We start from the raw sequence: 20,760 nt of genomic DNA, 5'->3' as shown, positions 1-20,760 counted from the left end.
TCATAACTCGTAGATAACCCATATTGATTTTCAGGTCACTCGGTCAAAGGTCAAGGTCACGATGACCCGAAATAGTAAAATGGTTTCCGGATGATAACTCAAGAACGCTTAGGCCTAGGATCACGAAACTTCATAGGTACATTGATCATGACTCGTAGATGACCCCTATTGATTTTCAGGTTACTTGGTCAAAGGTCAAGGTCACAGTGACCCGAAATATTAAAACGGTTTCCTGATGATAACTTAAGAACGCTTATGCCTAGGATCATGAAACCTCATAGGTACATTGATCATGACTCGAAGATGACCCCTATTGATTTTCAGGTCACTAGGTGACCTGAAATAGTAAAATGGTTTCTGGATGATAACTCAACAACGCTTATGCCTAGGATCATGAAACTTCATAGGTACAATGATCATGAATCGCAGATGAAATAATGATGAAACTTGACCAGGATGTTTGTCTTGACAATATCTAGGTCAAGTTTGACTTTTGGTAAAGATTGAATGAACCGACTCCTCTCAGGTGAGCGAACTAGGGCCATCTTGGCCCTCTTGTAGTATGTGTAATTTGAAGTTAACCTCTAGATTCAGCCAGCGTCACGCATCATTGATCAATCAATACATACAAATAAAATCAAAAAGACATTCTAATATCAAGACCTGCAAAATAACAATTTACATTAAATTAAATTAAATTGAATATAACGTTAAATTAAAAGTGATCTTTAGGAAATTAGAGAATTAGTTTTGCTATCTCAATCAAAGATGCAATGTGTGTGCCTTGCAACAAGATCTCGGTCAAAGTCGATTAATGCATGCACCAGATCGTATTACACACGACAGGTACAAAATCTATGATCGAGTTAGATCACTTCATACTGAAAATATATACCGAAATTGTATAGTGTCATGGTAAAAGATAAATCGTTTAAATATTTAACAACACGCGTTTGCCGTTCATTTCCGAGTAAACGACTGCGTGACAAATATTTTCTTTATTTAGTATTTATTGATCGTATACTTAAATTATGTAATCCAATACATTGATGTAAACATCGCCATATATAAACCATAGTAAATCGTATACACTTAATAAACAGTGTACGCAAAAGCGTATAAAGTAAACTTCATAATTGATTTACGACGGATAAAATATAAACACGCGATGCACGTCAAACGTTATATAGTTTTTAATTGAACTACGTCCAATTATATAATAGTCTATTTTGAAATCTGATGTTTGCAAATAAGTTTTTTTTTTAAAGATATTGCTTGTAATTTATATCTGGAATGCTCAAGTTGTGTTGCTGACAATGCGATTTATAACTAGAGTGACACACAAGCTCTTCATCTCCAGGCTTGTTTTCACACATTTCAGCCTTATTTGGACATTTGCAGTCTCAACCCAATCTCGGAGTAGGCTCAAGTCTCCGATAAGTTTGTATATAACATTTGTCCTCTTGTTAACTTATGTAGAGACCATATGGCTGAGAATTTTCCAGTAAAATCCCCCACATGTGTCATAACTCTTTGATCTTATTGATGCTAGTCATTGTTGAACCAATGGAACAAATTAAAACCTACGCCATATATATTTAAAAAAGATATTTCTTGTTTGTGGATTTACGGTACATATAAGGGCTAAATTGTACCTTTATATATGTAACGTTCAACGCGGTGATTTTGTTGTATGATATATAAAAGAAAAACAATGTTGCCGCCTCATTTTATAGTAGTTTCTTTAAATTTCAAGATTCAAACTACCGGGTATCCAGTACCATTAGGGTCAAAAGAACATATATGCACACAGCTAAAAGTAGACGTAAGCAGTCATAATTGTGTAACCGTCGTTGCATATTTGTAACCGTAGTAATAAATTTATGAATACAAGTGTATTTATAAAGGTAACAGCGGTTACAATTTATTTACGCGGAAGCAGGTAATGACTCTTGATATATATGTGTGTAACTGCTGTTACATTAATATCAGTGGGTCACTGATCGATCAATCATTGCTCGCGTAACAAAACCAGTTATGATGAAAATTTACGATTCCAAAAGTAATAAAGTGTACTTTATACATATTTCAAATTCAAATTATTCTATATTTTTGAACAAATTATTGTTAATTTCTCGTGTGCTAAATTATTCAGTATATCTGTTTAACCCAGATTTACACCTTAAATGACCTTTGCATAACGCTAGCAGACCCGAATGAATACACAGCATTCATTCCGCTTGCTGATGTAGTATAACCCCCAGGAACATTAGCAAAATCACCGCGTCTTCGTAGTATAGGATGTAACACTGCTCAGTGTAGGGAAATGCGGACTGGTCTCTACATGTTTATACGAAACATTGATACACATTTTGGCCTAGTTACAATTACGCATTACCGGTAAGTTCCATTCCCAATTTCCCAAGACTTCCAGGGTCAGTGTTGAGTCAACAAATCTTCAGGAGAATACGGAAAACACTATCAATAAACGTCTTATGTTGATAACACAGTATTGCTTTCATGATATCAAATAACACGAATTTTAGGGAAAGAAATTAATGCAAACCTATCGGTAAATGCCATTGTCTTGTACGGCGAAACAAAAACACCTAAATAGTATAGTGTCCATGATAAAAGTCCTATAATTATTTAGCCACACATGTGAGGTATACGCGGTCAGTATGTCTGAAAATCTTTCCTGCAAGCCAGAATAGGCTACCGACATTTGACAGTTTGCTATAAATCCATCGAGGTTTGATGTTCCATTTACAAGACGCAATTAAACGTTTAAAGACCCGCGTCATTCAAAAATGGGTCATATGCAATATGCTGCAAGCGTTGCCCCAGCCCACCCTGCGAATCCGCGCAGTCTTGTCAGGATATAAACACTGAGGTGGATACTAAGGAGATACCACGAAACCTTGCGTGCTTAATTTTATAGAGGAAAGCGTAGCCCATGATCAGACTGCGCAAGAGCGCAGGCTTGGCTTGGGCTACGTTGACCATACGTTGACCGAATATGCCATAATACCAATTTTCGAATGACGCGGGTGTAACAGTGTTATTTGAATTAGTGGAAAGAAAACTGCGTTTTAAACAAATATCAACATACCATATGATTCGATTACGATGAAATATATTCATTATAAGTCATGTGAAGACACATATGATGTCATCTCAATTAGAAATTGTGTATCTATAACACTATTACATGTAGGTAGTTTAATATACGTGCTCTTCATGACAAACAATTAATAAGTGGGGATATGCGACTATAAAGTGAAAAAAGGACACAACAATGACTCAAAAACGTATTTTTTCTATCTTTATTTCAAAGTCAGTGTGTACGCCAAATATCTTATTGAAAGATATATCTTTTTCGGTGAAGTTTGAATAACACTACTTCTAAAAATCATCATGACCATTTGATTGTATCGATGGCAATATTTGCCTTAATATTAAATCGTTTTTTAAGTCATTATTAAATTGGTCAAATAGTGCTTTGCTTAGTTTAGATTCTGGATCAAATTTGGCAATCACGATATCACAAAACAAACTGGATGAGAACAATCAGCGAATATAAAAACACGAAATGACGGCTAGTGCAAATGTATGAGACCAATATCGGAGATGGCATGATGAACAGGTCTAAGAGACACACTACACACAGATTGACAATGATTGATCAAACATGACAATGGCAAGTATAATCTTTATGTGAGCAAATAAAACTAGGAGAAGGAATAATGATAGTGCAGCTTATTTCCCATTTGGCACCGAGGTGGTCGTCGCCGCCGGCAATGGCCCTGAAAAACACCAAGAGTGTGATATTTTTTATCTACAAAGTACAAATATATTGTTTCTCTATGATATTTATAACATAGTTGGACCCGTGTCATGCGGAAAGCGGTATAATACTATTTGCGGCGTGCGTAGTTCCAGCCCCAGCCTGTGCATTGGCAGATATTGGTCAGGAGCTAAGATGTCTTCTAATGATACCACTAAACCTATTGTGACTTAGAAGCGGATAGGGTATCATTTGACGAGTAATATCCATTTCAGTAAATGCATTAACTTAATAGATTTAACGAAATTGATGAGCTCCCGTAGTCTATAACAACAAGAGAGAATTTAACCTGACTAAATAATGTCAAATCACCACTGGGATTCGGGGCAGTCCGGTTTGAAAGAATACCGTCTTGACCGAGTGTTGAATTGTTTTTTTTAAATGTAATTGATTACCATGTTTAAACAAAAAATAATGAAAACAACAGAATTGCTTCCAATCATGCCGTCGTTTGGCCTTTTTAACGTTAAATTATTGTACTAAAATCACATTATGATTACTGAGGAACCTCTATTTTCAGTTTATGTCAGTTTCAGTTCATTTAGTATTTAGTGTTGCTTCCTTATTCAAAGAACTCTTTTTATTTATCAAAAAGATGAAAACTTTTTAAAAATAAAACAAGGACAAAATCTCTAAATCTCTTATAACTTAAAACTCATCATATCATGTCTTTATGCAGATACGATCAATTAGTTAAAATTTTCTAAATATCGAAGGAGAAAAGCAGGCGGCATTCGAAGTTAACATGAACCTCCCGAAAAAGTACTAGACTCTAGAATTTGTGTAGCACCTTTTCACATACCTCCTTTTGCACACTTGCAGGGATAACACCCATATGCCATATTTAGAGTGCTATAACATTGGTCTTCGCTGCAGCCCGCTGGGACGCCCTGGACAATTCCGACCTCGCTGCACATGACTCCGAGATAGCAGGCGTAAGGGTGGTCGATGATTGGAGTCTCTTTGGTTGCGCCTTTGCACCAGTCATCTGAAATGTCCCATGCAAACAAGAATCCGAATTAAACACGTTTATCCAATCTGGTCACAGTTGCTCAACATGGTAAAGGCTGAATTGCAAACAAATTCATCATGAAATGATATATTTGTTTTTTTATTACGATTTGTTTTCTGTTTACATGATAAAATGTTTGACAAATAATTGTCTGAAATCTTTCTTTCACGTTAATGTTTAGGTAATCGGCTGTTAGCATAATCGACCTTTACTGTTTTTAGCAATCGTGCCAAGACCACTGAACACGTTATTCATATAAATTGATAATTTTTATCCACACAATGATGAATTTAGTTTGTGCTTGTCACATTAGGCTTGCCTAGCCTGCCTAATCATGATGACCCACACTTAACCACGTAATGTGCATCATGATGGGTCGTTTATTCTAAAAGAAATACCCACGTGTCATGAATGTTATTCACCATGTCACGTTGTTCCAACCTACTGATCGAACTCACGTCTCATTTACAAATACTATTTTAATAATTGAGTGTTGACATTTGGTCCAATGCAGGTATCACTGAATTTCACAAATTTAACAAATGCTGTAATGCAGGTATCACTGAATTGCACAATATTAGCAAATGTTATAATGCAGGTATCACCGACTTGCACAATAGTAACAAATGTTATAATGCAGGTATCACTGAATTGCAAAATTTAAACACATGCTGTAATGCAGGAATCACCGAATTGAACAATTTTAACAAAAACTGAGATGCAGGTATAACTGCATTGCACAATGTTTACACATGTTGTAATGCAGGTATCACCGAATTGCACAAAATTAACTAATTCTATTATGCAGGTATCACTGAATTGCATATTTTTAACAAATGCTGTCATGCAAATATCACTGAATTGCACAATCTTAACAAATGTTGTCTCGCTTACCCGGTACCACCTTAATGATTCCTTCACCGGATGATTTTACAACGCTGTTAAAAATGTTCGACGACGGTTTAATGGAACAACGAAGCCGTTTGAAGTTCATTGACATATTAGGCTTGTAGAAGGCAAACTGCAATGTCTGATAGTTTCCGCAAGATGTTTGAGTAAGAGGGTCGTCAAAAATAAAACCTATTGAATTGTTTGTGTTTTCTTCCGTGAAGAGAGCTTGAAACTCGCCATCGAAGTCGCTTTCTATGATAAGCCGTCCACGCGGATCGCCTAGCTCGCCCTCGCAAACGTAGAGGAGATCAGCTCGCGTGACCTTATTTTTTATAATCTCCCTTGACATAGTCAGCTTTGGAACTCCCGGAAGTCCTTTAGAGAAAATATTTCAGTCTCTTACAACTGTTTTATTGAAGAATGCTATAGTATAGTGCTTTTTTAATTTTCGTATCGTACTGGTTCGCAAAAGATAAATTTTTAGTGTGTAAGCAAAAAATTTTTAGCACAATAAATCCTTGTTGTATATGTCTCCTTTTTGAAAGTCTTATACATGTGATGAAGCTCACTAATTGTATATGCAAAAATATAGATTACCTTTGTAAAGGCAATATATTTTCCAAATCATTCGAATTCCTTTTTTTTTAATTCAACATCAAATAAAATTTCCTTATAAATATCTTAAATAGCTTTGTTTTATCGGTTGCACCTGAACTAGCCGTTTAGACGTCTTTGTATTCCCAGTCAATGAGTAACAGACTAGTTAGCAATACATACCTGAGTAACTTACTATGTTAAAAGAACTTACGTTGAAAACGAATTCTCTTCATCACATTGATCCACGTCAAATCAGTCATTTTAATTGAGCAGACGTATGTGACAATCCCCGCTTTTCCGGCAGAATCGTTGCACGAGACCGTGGCAAACAGAAGATCTATCCTTACATAATGGTTGGAGAGTTCTGTCGTATTGAGTGCGGAAATGTGTCCGTGCGTCTTTGCTATCTCCACATGGGGACTTGTCCTGTTGGCCGATGCGACTGGTACTGTGAATTCTCGGGAGATGTACAACTCTGTCCAGTCTGTCAGGTTGGTTATCTCGAACGTGAGATTTCCTGGTTCCCCGATATTAAATGTGTAGTCTGGTTCCTCGATATCAACTGAAATATGAATACTAGTGAAAGCATAGTTTGGTAAATAAATCGAGGGTTGCAGAGATTCGCATATATGTTGTTTAAAAATGGTGCATACCTTTATATTATTTCAAAGGTTCATGATTCATTGTTGAATTTGAAAAATGAATACATTAAACATTGAAATTGATAAAATATACTTTATGATTATTAATTAATAAACAGAGTTTTTTTTATACTAAATTCATTACAATAACACCACTATTTAGTATGAATATCTGGCTTTTAAAGTATTTTCTGTCCGCTTACCTGGAGGCTTTGAAGACTCTGAAAATAATACGCAACCTAGTATTACAAAAATACGATTACCAAACAGTCATTTAAAATCAATTCATATAAAGTTTCATTTTACCACATTCAAACACATGAGAAACTGGATTTTAATATACCAAATATTGTAATTAGCAGCTACACTAAATATAAACTAAGTAATCAATTTACTTATTTGGATATGCATTTTAAAAATACATAATTGAAAGGAAAACCTCTTTTAAATTAAAAGACAGATGAAAGATAAAAACTGTTATTCTTGACTATGACATTATATCCTTGTTTAGTAAATCAATAGCAATCAACATCGCAATGGACTCTTACTGATTTCTAAGAAGAACACGACTGCAAATGTCGCTCCCGCCAGTACTATGGTTACAAGAACACTGGCGAAGGCAATCAAGTAGCATCTGCTCTTGCTACGTGTACTATTGCTAGGTGTACTATTGCTAGGTGTACTATTGCTAGATGTACTTGGGATGTAAGGCTCGATGTCATCTATTTCATCGTACACCTCGTTATACACACCTTCCTGTTCGTAATTCTTACTGTGTGTTGACAAAGACGGGTTGGGTTTTATCTGAAACTATAGCTGAAGGTAATAAATATAGATTAAGAGGGATTGGGATGCTAAATATATACGTATATCAACATTTTCATGCATGTAGCCCCCTTTGTTATGCCGGACATACTAAGTTATAATTTGTTTAATATCAATAATTGTGTCCTTTTTGTTAAATAATATGATAAAATAACTATTGAACATATTCCAAATACCGTGTTTTGAAAAAAAAATCTCGTTGCGTTTTTTACGCAGTTATTGTCCTAACTTTTCCCGGAAATTTTATGGTTCAAAACCTTCTTTCAAAAACAATATTTGAAGTGTTTGGTTGGCCTACCTTCCCCAGACCAGGTGTAACGCCTTTCGGAATGCCACCAAATGTATATTGGCTCTCGTCATTATTGAACGTTGCGTACGGTAGATTGTCGGGATCATCGTTATCTCTCATCAGACCTTGATACCCATTAGCAACAGCCCTTCTATCCGTCTGTACGTTCGTCCCGCCTGAACTGCCGTCGACGTAATGTGCATGTGACGTTTCAATCCCAGGGTCATCGTTGGTAAGAGGCGCCTGTAAACGTTCACTTCTTACGCCACCGTTGGCCGAATGAACTGGTAAGCTTTTGCTCCTCGCATGGCCGTTAATCAGCTGATGGCGTTTCGTTGACCTTTTATCATCGCCGTTGGCAAAATTTTCACGTGATACCGTTATATCACTATTACCGTCGCCATTTACCAAATGTCCCCGTATCCTTTTACCCTTAGCATAACCATTGGCCAAAGGCGAATGTGCCCTAGTATATCCAATATAATGACGAGGCACGCTTCTGTCACTTTGTTCACTAATCGGTGTTAAGTAATCGATGTTTATATCTGTGGTATCTGTCATCTTATTTCAAAAGTCTTATATGTTTTTTGTTGCTTCTTACATATACAAATTGTCTCTAAAAGTTACACAAGCACTTTCAATTTCTTAACTCACCAATTGAATTTACACGCATTTATTTCAATTCAAGAACAAATATATAATATAAATGAAGTGCTATTTCAATACCCGTCTTCATATAAAATTAAAGACCTAAATATGATACGTGTTACTTCCTGATTGAGGTTCCTTATAACTCCATATGCAGGACATGTAAACAGTTACGTAAATCTATTTACACTCACTGAATATACGCCCATTGATTTCAATTCGATTACAATATAGACCCGAAGTGTTAAGTCATCCGTCTTACAGAAGTAAATATGATGCTGGCTACTTCCTGGTTGAGGTTTTGAATTGCTCCGTTTGTAGCTCAGGTGCATCCTTGCGTGACGCCATTATGACTTTAAAGACTTGAATAGTTTTTATTTTAAATATGAATTCAGTCGATTATTTGAATAGTTTTGCGTTAAATCTAATACAGATCCGCCATCATATTTCAAAACAGTGTGATTATTAAAATGTGCATTTAAATCAATTCCACTCACATTTTTTGTGCCTGAAGATACCAACTGCATATACACGCATTTTTAAATTTAAAGTATAGGTCTGAAATGCTATGTCAGCACCCTTCTTCAGATAGACTTACATAACTAAATATGATACGTCTTACTTCCTGATTTTGAAATACACCGTCCATAAGACAGGTACATAATAGGGTGACGCTGTTTCAAAATAAATGTTATTGTTATGTGCAAATGAATACTGCATGTTTTAGACTATATGCAGTCATCATTATTGTGTTTATTCCATATGCAAACATTATGTCAATTAGCAATAGCTAACTGTGGATAGTTATGTTGAACGCAAGTCCATAACCAATTCAACAAGAAAAATAAATGGCTACAAGTCATAAACATTGAAACACAATAGTTAAATAGTTACATAATATTCAATATGGTATTTATCCTATTAGCAGTTGAAAATCTATAGTATTACAACGATCGTATAAACTTGAGCTTTATACTATCGCTATTTTTAGATCAGATTAGTTTTTTTCCAAAAATTGGAGATTTTGTTTTTGTCAACTACGGAAAACCAAAATCGTCAAAAATGCGATCCATTTTAGCGCTCGACAAACCTCGCGCTTCCATGGTTCTAAGCCTTGCATGATAAACTTGATCTTTATCCAAAACTCATCTTATATTCTCTCTCTCTCTCTCTCTCTTTCTTTTTCTCTCTCTCTCTCTCTCTCTCTCTCTCTCTCTCTCTCTCTCTCTCTCTCTCTCTCTCTCTCTCTCTCTCTCTCTCTCTCTCTCTCTCTCTCTCTCTCTCTCTCTCTCTCTCTCTCTCTCTCTCTCTCTCTCTCTCTCTCTCTCTCTATATATATATATATATATATATATATATATATCAGATGAGTGCATACAAGTTCATGCGTATACTGGTAAATAAAAGACATCGATATTTTATATTATAAATTTATTCTGCCAAAGAATTTTAAGTATATTAAATTTTTAAGACAAGCATTGTTTCACAAGGAACCATGTTAAAAATGATGTGCTTAAATAATACTAAACGATATTGCATTCATTGGTGTATCCTAATATAAACAAGAGGGCCAAGATGGCCCTAGTTCGCTCACCTGAGAGGAGTCGGTTCATTCAATCTTTACCAAATGTCAAACTTGACCTAGATATTGTCCAGACAAACATCCTGGTCAAGTTTCATCATTATTTCATCTGCAAGTCATGATCAATGTACCTATGAAGTTTCATGATCATAGGCGTAAGCATTCTTGAGTTATCATCCGGAAACCATTTTTCTAAGTTGAGTCACCGTGACCTTGACAGCCATTGTGTGAATACGTTTTTTGGCACTGTGACCTTGACCTTTGATATAGTGACCTGATTATCAATAGGGGTCATTTGCGAGTCATGATCAATATACCTATGAAGTTTCATGCACCTAGGCATAGGCGTTCTTGAGTTATTATCCAGAAGCCATTTTACTTTTTCAGGTCACCGTGACCTTGACCTTTGACCTAGTGACCTGAACAACAATAGGGTTCATCTGCGAGTCATGATCATTGTACCTATGAAGTTTCATGATCCTAGGCATAAGCGTTCTTGAGTTATCATCCAGAAACCATTTTAATAGTTCGGGTCACCGTGACCTTGACCTTTGACCTAGTGGCCTGAAAATCAATAGAGATCATCTTCGAGTCATGATCAATGTACCTTTGAAGTTTCATGATATTAGGCATAAGCGTTCTTGAGTTATCATCTTGAAACCATTTTACTATTTCGGGTCACCATGACCTTGACCTTTGACCTAGTGATCTGAAAATCAATAGGGGTCATGTACGAGTCATGATCAATGTACCTATAAGGTTTCATGTTCCTAGGCGTAAGCATTCTTGAATTATCATCCGGAAACCATTTTTCTAAGTTGAGTCATCGTGACCTTGACAGCCATTGTGTGAATACGTTTTTTGGCACTGTGACCTTGACCTTTGACCTAGTGACCTGATAACCAATAGGGGTCATCTGCTAGTCATGATCAATATACCTATGAAGATTCATGAACCTAGGCATAAGCGTTCTTTTGTTATCATCCAGAAACCATTTTACTATTTCAGGTCACCGCGACCTTGACATTTACCTAGTGACCTGAAAATCAATAGGGGTCATCTGCGAGTCATGATCATTGTACCTATGAAGTTTCATGATCCTAGGCATAAGCGTTCTTGAGTTATCATCCAGAAACCATTTGACTATTTCAGGTCACCGTGACCTTGACCTTTGACCTAGTGACCTGAAAGTCAATAGGGGTCATCTGCGAGTCATGATCATTGTAATTATGACGTTTCATGATCCTAGGCATAAGCGCTCTTGAGTTATCCTCCAGAAACCATTTTACTATTTCAGGTCACCGTGGCCTTGCCCTTTGACATAGTGACCTGAAAATCAATAGGGGTCATCTTCGAGTCATGATCAATGTACCTATGAAGTTTCATGATCCTAGGCAAAAGCGTTCTTGAGTTATCATCTGGAAACCATTTAACTATTTCGGGTCACCGTGACCTTGACCTTTGACCTAGTGACCTGAAAATCAATAGGGGTCATCTGCGAGAAATGATCAATGTACATATGAAGTTTCATGATCCTAGGCCTAAGCGTTCTTGAGTTATCATCCGGAAACCATTTTACTATTTCGGGTCATCGTGACCTTGACCTTTGACCTAGTGATCTGAAAATCAATAGGGGTTATCTGCAAGTGATGATCAATGTATCTATGAAGTTTCATGATCCTAGGCATAGGCGTTCTTGAGTTATCATCCTGAAACCATTTTAGTGCTTTGGGTCACTGTGACCTTGACCTTTGACCTAGTGACCTGAAAATCAATAGGGATCATCTGCGAGTCATGATCAATGTATCTATGAAGTTTCATGATCCTAGGCATAAGCGTTTTTGAGTTATTATCCGGAAACCATTTTGCTATTTCGGGTCATCGTGACCTTGACCTTTGACCTAGTGACCTGAAAATTAATAGGGGTCATCTGCGAGTCATGATCAATCTACCTATAAAGTTTCATGATCCTTGGCATAAGCGCTCTTGAGTTATCATGCGGAAACCATCTGGTGGACGGACGGACCGACATGAGCAAAACAATATACCCCCTCTTCTTCGAAAGTGGGGGGGGGGCATAATTAGAAAACTGCCCCCCTCCCAGCAGCCATGTTATTCAATTGACCGGAGCCATTTTTTGAACTCAACTCTCGTATCAATGAAACAAATGTTCAAAGTAAATTTCATGAAAATTGGGCCAAAAATGTGACTTCTACTGTGTATACATGTTTTCACTATATACATATAGAGAAAAATGCGGCCATGTTTTTTTACCGATGCCGACCATTTTCAAACTCGTCCGATATATCAATAAAACCAATGTTTTAATCAAATTTCATGATAATTGGGCAAAAATTGTGACTTCTAGAGTGTTAACAAGGTTTCTCTTTAGCCAAATAGGGAAAACTGCCACTATATACATATAGAGAAAAATGCCCCGCCCACTGGCAGTCATGTTTTTTCACCGATCTCGACCATTTTCGAAATCGTCCGAGACATCAATTGAACCAATGTTTTGACTAACTTTCATGATGTTTGGGCAAATTTTGTGACTTCTAGAGTGTTTACAAGGTTTCTCTATAGCCAAATAGGGAAAACTGCCACAATATACATATAGAGAAAAATACCCCGCCCACTGGCGGCCATGTTTTTTCACCGATCTGGACCATTTTCAAACTCGTCCGAGATATCAATAAAACCAATGGTTTGACTAACTTTCTTGATTATTGGGCAAACATTGTGACTTCTAGAGTGTTAACAAGGTTTCTCTATAGCCAAATAAGGAAAACTGCCCCCGGCAGCCATGTTATTCAACGGACCGGAACCATTTTCGAACTCAACTCTCATATCAAAGAAACCAATGTTCTGACCAAATTTCATGAAAATTGGGCCAAAAATGTGACTTCTAGAGTGTTCACATGTTTTCACTATATACATATAGAGAAAAATGCCCCGCCCACTGGCGGCCATGTTTTTTCACCGATCTGCACCACTTTCGAATTTTTCCGAGATAACAATAAAACCAATGTTTTGACCAACTTTCATGATGATTGGGCAAAAATTGTGACTTTTAGAGTGTTTACTAGGTTTCTTTATAGCCAAATAAGGAAAACTGCCCCCCCCCCCCCTGGTAGCCATGTTATTCAACTGACCGGAACCATTTTCAAACTCAACTCTCATGTCAAGGAAACAAATGTTCTGACCAAATTTCATGAAAATTGGGCCAAAAATGTAATTTCTAGAGTGTTCACACGTTTTCACAATATACATATAGAGAAAAATGCCCCGCCCACTGGAAGCCATGTTTTTTTCACTGATCTGGACCATTTTCAAACTCGTACAAGATATCAATAAAAGCAATGTTTTGGCCAACTTTCATGATGATTGGGCAAAAATTGTGACTTCTAGAGTGTTTACAAAGTTTCTCTATAGCCAAATAAAGAAAACTGTCCCCCCCCCCCCGGCAGCCATGTTTTTTACTGACCGGAACTATTTTGGAATTCAACTCTCATATCAAGGAAACAAATGTTCTGACCAAATTTCATGAAAATTGGGCCAAAAATGTGACTTCTAGAGTGTTCACATGTTTTCACTATATACATATAGAGAAAAATGCTCCGCCAACTGGCGGCCATGTTTTTCACCGATCTGGACCATTTTCGAACTCGTCCGTGATATCCATAAAACCAATGTTTTGACAAACTTGCATGATCATTGGGCAAAAATTGTGACTTCTAGAGTGTTAACAAGGTTTCTCTAAAGCCAAATTAGGAAAACTGCCCCGCCCACTGGCGGCCATGTTTTTCAACGGACCGGAACCACTTTTGAACTCGACCAACATATCATTAAGGCAAACATTTTGACAAAGTTACATGAAGATTGGGCATGAAATGTGACATCTACAGCGTTTACAATGTTTTTCTTTTTTTTGACCTAGTGACCTAGTTTTTGACCCGGCACAACCCAGTTTCGAACTCGGCCGAGATTTTATTGGGGCAAAGCTCTTTACCAAATTTCATGAAGATGGGACAAGAAATGTGGCCTCTAGAGTGTTTACGAGCAAATGTTTACGGACGGACGGACGGACATACGACGGACAAAGACCAGTCAGAAAAGCTCACCTGAGCAATCAGGTGAGCTAAAAGATGTATGATTCGATGCATGCTGATGATTCGATTTTACAGAAAAATAAATTGCAAATTAACTTGATTGATTGATACATAATGTTTTCTTAATAACATGTTTATAAATTTAAAAAAAATCAACGTGAATGCTGATTGGTTTTACCAATAAAACAATTCCGGTCCACGTTAAAATTAATATTAGGGTATAAATACAAAAGTATTTAGCAAAAATATTTGATATTTATGTGGATCAAACCTTGATTTGCATGTTTAAACAGACAAGGTTTGTACACACTTAAAAAGTAAAAAGGCTTAACTTAAGCAGATCTTTTTTTTTCTCAATGTTAAAATATAAAAAGTTTTACAGTGCACATATTTAATCTTATATTCATTTTTGCTGTTATATATGGAAAACAATCTAACGAATCTTACATAAAAAAGGTATACGTGCTACAAAACAATGACGACAAACATCTAGTGAACTTTTAAAAACATAACGTTGGATGATATTAGATAACAGAGTTAAATTCATCACAGCAAAACACATACAAAACTTTTCAATTAGTCGAAATTTAATATGAATAAAAGTTTAATCTTTTCTTACAACGAATCACACTGTTAACGGTTAATAATACGCATGGTTATAATTTTGCAAGAAAACAACACGAACATTCTATTACAAAGATACGTAATCTATAAAACTAATTAACATTTAATTACATCAATAATCTGTATAGGTTGGACCTTGGAAAATTGTCAGAGTTTCCCGCGCTAATGATCCTTTAAAGCTTTATTTATGTTTCATTAATTATCGTACATTTAAGCGTTTTATGAAAAGTTCATACATGAAAATATTGTATGTATGAAAACTGCTACAATTACATCAATTATTGATATGGTATCTCTACAATAGAACATTCAAGAGACGTGTTGTTTCGTGAAACACGGGGATTTAGCTTAATAGTGCATGGATCGCGAGCACTTGAATGGAACATACAAGAAATGGTGTTCCGTGAAACACTCGGCTTAATCATAAGAGTAGCGTAAGAGTGCATGAATCGCTAAAAATTTATATACACATATAGTTATTTAAGCAGTGATAGTGACAGTACGTTTTTTGAATCTAATATGAAAATACGAGGGTTATATACGTTCTGTGTCATATTTTTGATAAATGTTTTTTGGTTGTATAGTTTTAAAGGTGGAAAAAGTGTTTTGATATAATTATGTAGGAAAAAAATAATACATTTCATTAAAAACTAAAAGAACATAGAATATATTTTCGCGACAAAATATCTAGTCGTTCTAGCTTTCGTGAGCGATTGTTCATATAATTAATATCGGAGTAATTTTTTTATCTCTATTGATCCTATTTTTTCCCTCGAATGGGGATTGTGTACTGTGTTGGTGGTATCAAAGATTCATGCGTGGAAAGTTTGTCTCAAGGAGGTATTTATCGCGAGTTAGATAAGTTAACCTGTTAATAATCTTTTACACGGCTGAGTGTAACGCAACTACCTAGGATGGCTTTCGGAAATGTAGTTCTATTTAAAAAGGTGTATGGTATCAACGATTTACTTGACTTTGATAACTGGCATGTAATCTCTGGAGAAATTAAGGGTCATGCATACGCTTGTCATCATTTTATAGCAAGTTTAATGAACAAATATTATGTACTTAATACCTAAATCAGTTTTGTGGAAGGACGAACTGCTTACTAGAGGAAGTGGCTCACAAAGCTGTGTGTAATGGGGGCCACTGACTGAACCAGGAAATACAATCAAGAATTTGTCACATGCCTACCCAGTTTCAAGATAGTCCTTTGCTACTAGTATCTAGGCAAGCAGATTTACATTCACAAACATGAATCTATCAGTTTACATGGCCAGATCTTTGGCATGTCTTTAGAAAAGTTAGCACATTTTTTATAAGCATCAGTAAATCAGCATCTTATTATTCCGTTTTTTTTGCATTAGATTATCTCGGTTTTGGGACGCAAGCTTATGATAACAAAAATGCAATTATTCATCGAAATCGTACATTAATAATAAAATCAGGCTACCGACATATGGGATTCAATAACTCGTTTCTGGAATTTATTCATTGCGAATAAATTAAACTGTTCTGACGATTTCAAGGTAACGTTTGTTTTCTGACGATTTTAGTTTGAACACACTCGTAATCCGTCAGGCTCAGGCTCAATGGCACGTTCATGTAAGGACTATAGACAAGCTTGTTTCCGCTGTAGAACTAGTATTAACTAATAGAAAAATAACATCTAAGTGATATTTGTGTTTGTATAGTTTTCTTCAAAGGTGTAATTTCTAACATCAAACTTCAGCAATACACGACAAGCCCAGCGATGACAACTAAAGCTATGACAGAAACCATCACCCAGCGATCCCATCAACAGGGAAATAAACAACATAGAAAGCTGTACCACGAATATATGAGACTGTGATCATATTTTTTCGTGAATTTTCACTTTTTTTTTAAGTTTTCTGGTGGTCGGCATTTAAAACTTATATACAGTCATTTTAACAATCATAACGACATTTTTAAATGGTAAACGTATATCATAAACATGTTTGCTGTGGTTTATACTTAAGTTATTGTTCTATGACTTAGCACATTATCATTAGTTTTTAAATTGAAACTAGTTTACCTTTATATAATATTGTTTTCTCTTTCTCTTAATAACAACATTTTTAAACAACCTGTTTTATGAGACGGTATTCCATCAAATGCGCTGTTTTCGTACACAGTCCTCGGAGATCCGCGATCTTGAGGAAATCTTTATAGATTAAATACCAAGGTTACTGTTTAATGCAGATTAAGAAAATATCGAGAGTTGCAATTGTTATTTTTTATTATTAATTAAAATGATGTCAAATCAAATTGATAAGGTTAAGGGTGTGATGCTGTATATTGGCACCATTTCAGCAAACGTATTGATATTTCAGGAAATGTTTTTTCTGTTTAGTCTTACACAAGTTTAGCAAAGCCTCGTTTTGAGAACGAGCTTAATAATTTCATGTACACCGCTAAGTAGTTATTAATATATAATATGTTTAACGATGCTTACAAAACTTCGACTATATAGAGTGTTCATTATGATCATACAGTTTGAACTAAGAATAAAAAACGTCCTTATGCATGGAATAATACTTACTCTTCACAAGAAAGATCAAAGGCAAAAAGCTTAAAGACGAATTAAAATACCTCCGTTTTAGAACGACCACAATAACCACTATGAGTACGATTAGTGCCACGCCCCCTCCAGCTGCCCCGACAATGATAGCTACAAGTGAATTACTCGTTTTGTCATCTTCAATAGCTTCAGGTTGATTCCTCTTGTTGTTAGCTCCATCAGGGACGGTTACATTCACATCTGCATATAACTCAACGATTTAGGTGCTTTGTTTGCGGCACAAAAACAAGCAAATTACACATGGTAAAAATGAATTTTATATTTGTATTTTCATTATATTAATTAATGTACCACGAACTGACCTTGACACATATCCAAGTTTATATTAAAAATGGAGTTAGTTAAACAATGAAATAGTATTTCTCTTAGTACAATATAAAATACTTTTATATGCTAAAGTTTATTTGCATCGTGGAACTTATTAACATTAATATGCATACTATCAGTAATTCGTTTAATTTCCACATTTCCCCCTCTGAATTCTTTCACACAGCCATCGATACATTCGCCATCTACATCGCACAAAGCGGATGTGTTGTCTGCAGATCTTAAACACATTTCAGGGCACCTTCGATCGCAGAGAAAACCATTATATTGAGTTCAAAAAACGACATAGAACTTTTGAGGCAATAATTATTTAAGATGAGAGAGGCCATGAAGCATGAGATTGAAGTCTTACGCCTAGACTTGGATACGCTGACTAAAGTAAATTCTCTTTTCAACGAGAGATTTCACGCAACCCAAACTCCAAACGACATATTTAAACTGTAGCCTTTCCCTGTCAATGAGTAAATTGGCTTATATCAAAATGAATCTATACAAGCCATAAATAAGCGTAAGTGTTAATCAATTAATCTAGCTTAACATTTTGCTGAATTATGTACATAGTATCTGATCCTTCGCTTTGTTCAAAATGATGTATTTATATACATACAGTGTTAATATTCCATGAATTGTATTAAGGACTACAAAAGGAGGCGGTGGCTTCACATGCTTACCTTGTGTACGAACACGCCTTTATCATTCACAGTGTTTGCAAAAGTTTATCAAAATACATGTGTCAATCGATTTCAATTGTTGTCACAGCGAAATGTTAAGTCTATCTTCATGCACTCTCGGAAGTGTTATTTTCAACGCGCTTTTTGGTGGCAATCTGCTCACTGTTGAAGGTGTTTTTATTCTATGATTTAAAGTTGTTTTTTTTTCTATTTCGGAGTTATTTATGACATTTACAACGTTTTTCATACACATGTGGACGCGTATTTTGCTGAATTACAATGATTGAACAAACAGTGCGTTGAATTATACAGGATATATTTTAAAGGGATCTTTTCACGCTTTGGTAAATTGACAAAATTGAAAAAAGTTGTTTCAGATTCGTAAGTTTTCGTTTTAGTTATGATATTTGTGAGGAAATAGTAATACTAAACATTAACCATGCTCTAATATAGCCATTATATGCATCTTTTGACGATTTTAAAACCTAAAAATTATAAAGCGTTGCAACGCGAAACGATTGAATAATTTGGAGAGTTCTGTTTTTGTCGTTAAATTTTGTGAAACTACGAAGATTGCTTATATAAGGTAAAAAATACGTCAAGAATGAGTACTCGGCGGAATAGCTCAGTAGGCTAAAGCGTTTTTACTTCAAGACTCTGGCAGGACTCCAGGGGTCACTGGTTCGAAACCTGCTCCGGGCAATGTTCTTTTCCCTTTTTAAATTTTTTTCTTGATTTTTTACTGGAGCTTTTACGATCCAATGTTTACATTTATCAATATAAAGCATTTAATGAATAAGTTAAAAAATGCCAAAATCTGTGAAAAGGCCCCTTTAACCGTTTAAACAACTATTTTTAGCTTCGTATTCCTTTACCATTTGAAGTAGGTGATTTTTTTTTATTCTAGAAAACCGCTTCACATTCTCAAGTTTAATAAAAACTAACCGTAAAATTATATAAAGGCAACAACAAATGAAAGCAAAATGTTTAAAATTAATATTTGGATTGTGTTAATTTTTTAAAGGATGCCCAAAATAAAACGCTTGTGTAGATCAAGATTGGTAAAGTTGCTCATTATTTTTGAAGACAGCAGTTTTATCGACATCTAAAAGCAACCTTTCTTATCTACAACGTGAAATTCAAACACATGGTACCATTCGAACGCCGGTAAACGTAAGCTCCAAAAACAATTTCAGAAAAAATAGTGTTAAAGACTACATTTGTTTCAATCAATCATACCCGAAATCTTCATATGAATATCTGGTGATCTTAAAAACTTATCAGTTATTATACGTTGTCAATAGCATATAATTTGTAAATACTTTAGTACAGTGTATTACAAGCTACACCATTACAATAACAATGGTAACAGAAAACACATGACTTTAATTGAAATTTACATACTCGTTATTATGATTCACCCAGATTTGCCTTTAATTTCTAAACGAATTGAGGCCAATGTGTAGTCGTTTCATGTTGGCCATGTTTTGCACATTGGATATCGTATATACATTTGGGTATTAATTTGTATATTAATAACCAGTTGCTGTTACTTACCGTTCACCATTTTGACAACTTTAAAATTCGCTTCACAGAATCTGACTATAAAACGTTATGACATCGCCTCAATGTTGGGATAGTTACCGGCTGTACTATGTCTGTCATTCTTTTCTCTGCAGCGATGAACTTATTAGTGAAAACAGCAGAGAAGATGAGCCAAGGTCCATCTCAGGTATACGCCAGCCACCAACAAGAGCCTTCATGGATGACATGACAATAACATCTAAGTCTGTTCCAGAAGAAAGATGGATGTTGGAAGACTAAGAACGACTGATCTGATGGTTAAGCCAGCAAAGTCCAGGAGCTGAAGAAAGGAGAGTTACAGGACCGATTTCGCTTTAGAGTCAACGGAGAACTCATCCCGACATAGACTTAGCAGACAGCAAAGAGCCTTGGCAAGTGGTTTAGAAACTCTCTCAACGACAAGGAACGTGTAAAAGAGATGCGGCAGCATTTAGTTGAATGGATGTAAGCCGTGGACAAGAGCGGTCTACCTGGGAAGTACAAGGCTTGGATCTACCAAGATAGAGCACTA

General features: G+C 35.7%; 1 protein-coding gene across 4 annotated transcripts; it reads right to left on the bottom strand.

Moving 5' to 3' along the window:
• Window positions 1–3,320: 3,320 nt before the first annotated feature.
• Window positions 3,321–8,987, bottom strand: LOC127857535 (uncharacterized). Of its 4 annotated transcripts, none has more exons than XM_052393967.1 (7): window positions 8,112–8,985; window positions 7,537–7,792; window positions 7,192–7,209; window positions 6,559–6,909; window positions 5,754–6,125; window positions 4,650–4,835; window positions 3,321–3,806 (listed from the first exon to the last, which is right to left on the bottom strand). In XM_052393967.1, exons 1-7 carry the CDS (start codon window positions 8,661–8,663, stop codon window positions 3,760–3,762), a joined length of 1,782 nt encoding a protein of 593 aa, XP_052249927.1. In that variant the 5' UTR covers window positions 8,664–8,985; the 3' UTR covers window positions 3,321–3,759. The 4 variants fall into 4 exon arrangements, with proteins under 4 accessions (XP_052249927.1, XP_052249926.1, XP_052249929.1 ...); XM_052393966.1 differs by having other exon boundaries at window positions 7,537–7,798; window positions 8,112–8,984; XM_052393969.1 differs by lacking the exon at window positions 5,754–6,125 and having other exon boundaries at window positions 7,537–7,798; window positions 8,112–8,987.
• Between the last annotated feature and the right edge of the window lie 11,773 nt (window positions 8,988–20,760).

The sequence above is a fragment of the Dreissena polymorpha genome, chromosome 14 (genome assembly GCF_020536995.1).
Source record: "Dreissena polymorpha isolate Duluth1 chromosome 14, UMN_Dpol_1.0, whole genome shotgun sequence".
Classification (NCBI taxonomy): domain Eukaryota; kingdom Metazoa; phylum Mollusca; class Bivalvia; order Myida; family Dreissenidae; genus Dreissena; species Dreissena polymorpha.
This window is presented reverse-complemented; position numbering and strand designations above follow the sequence as displayed.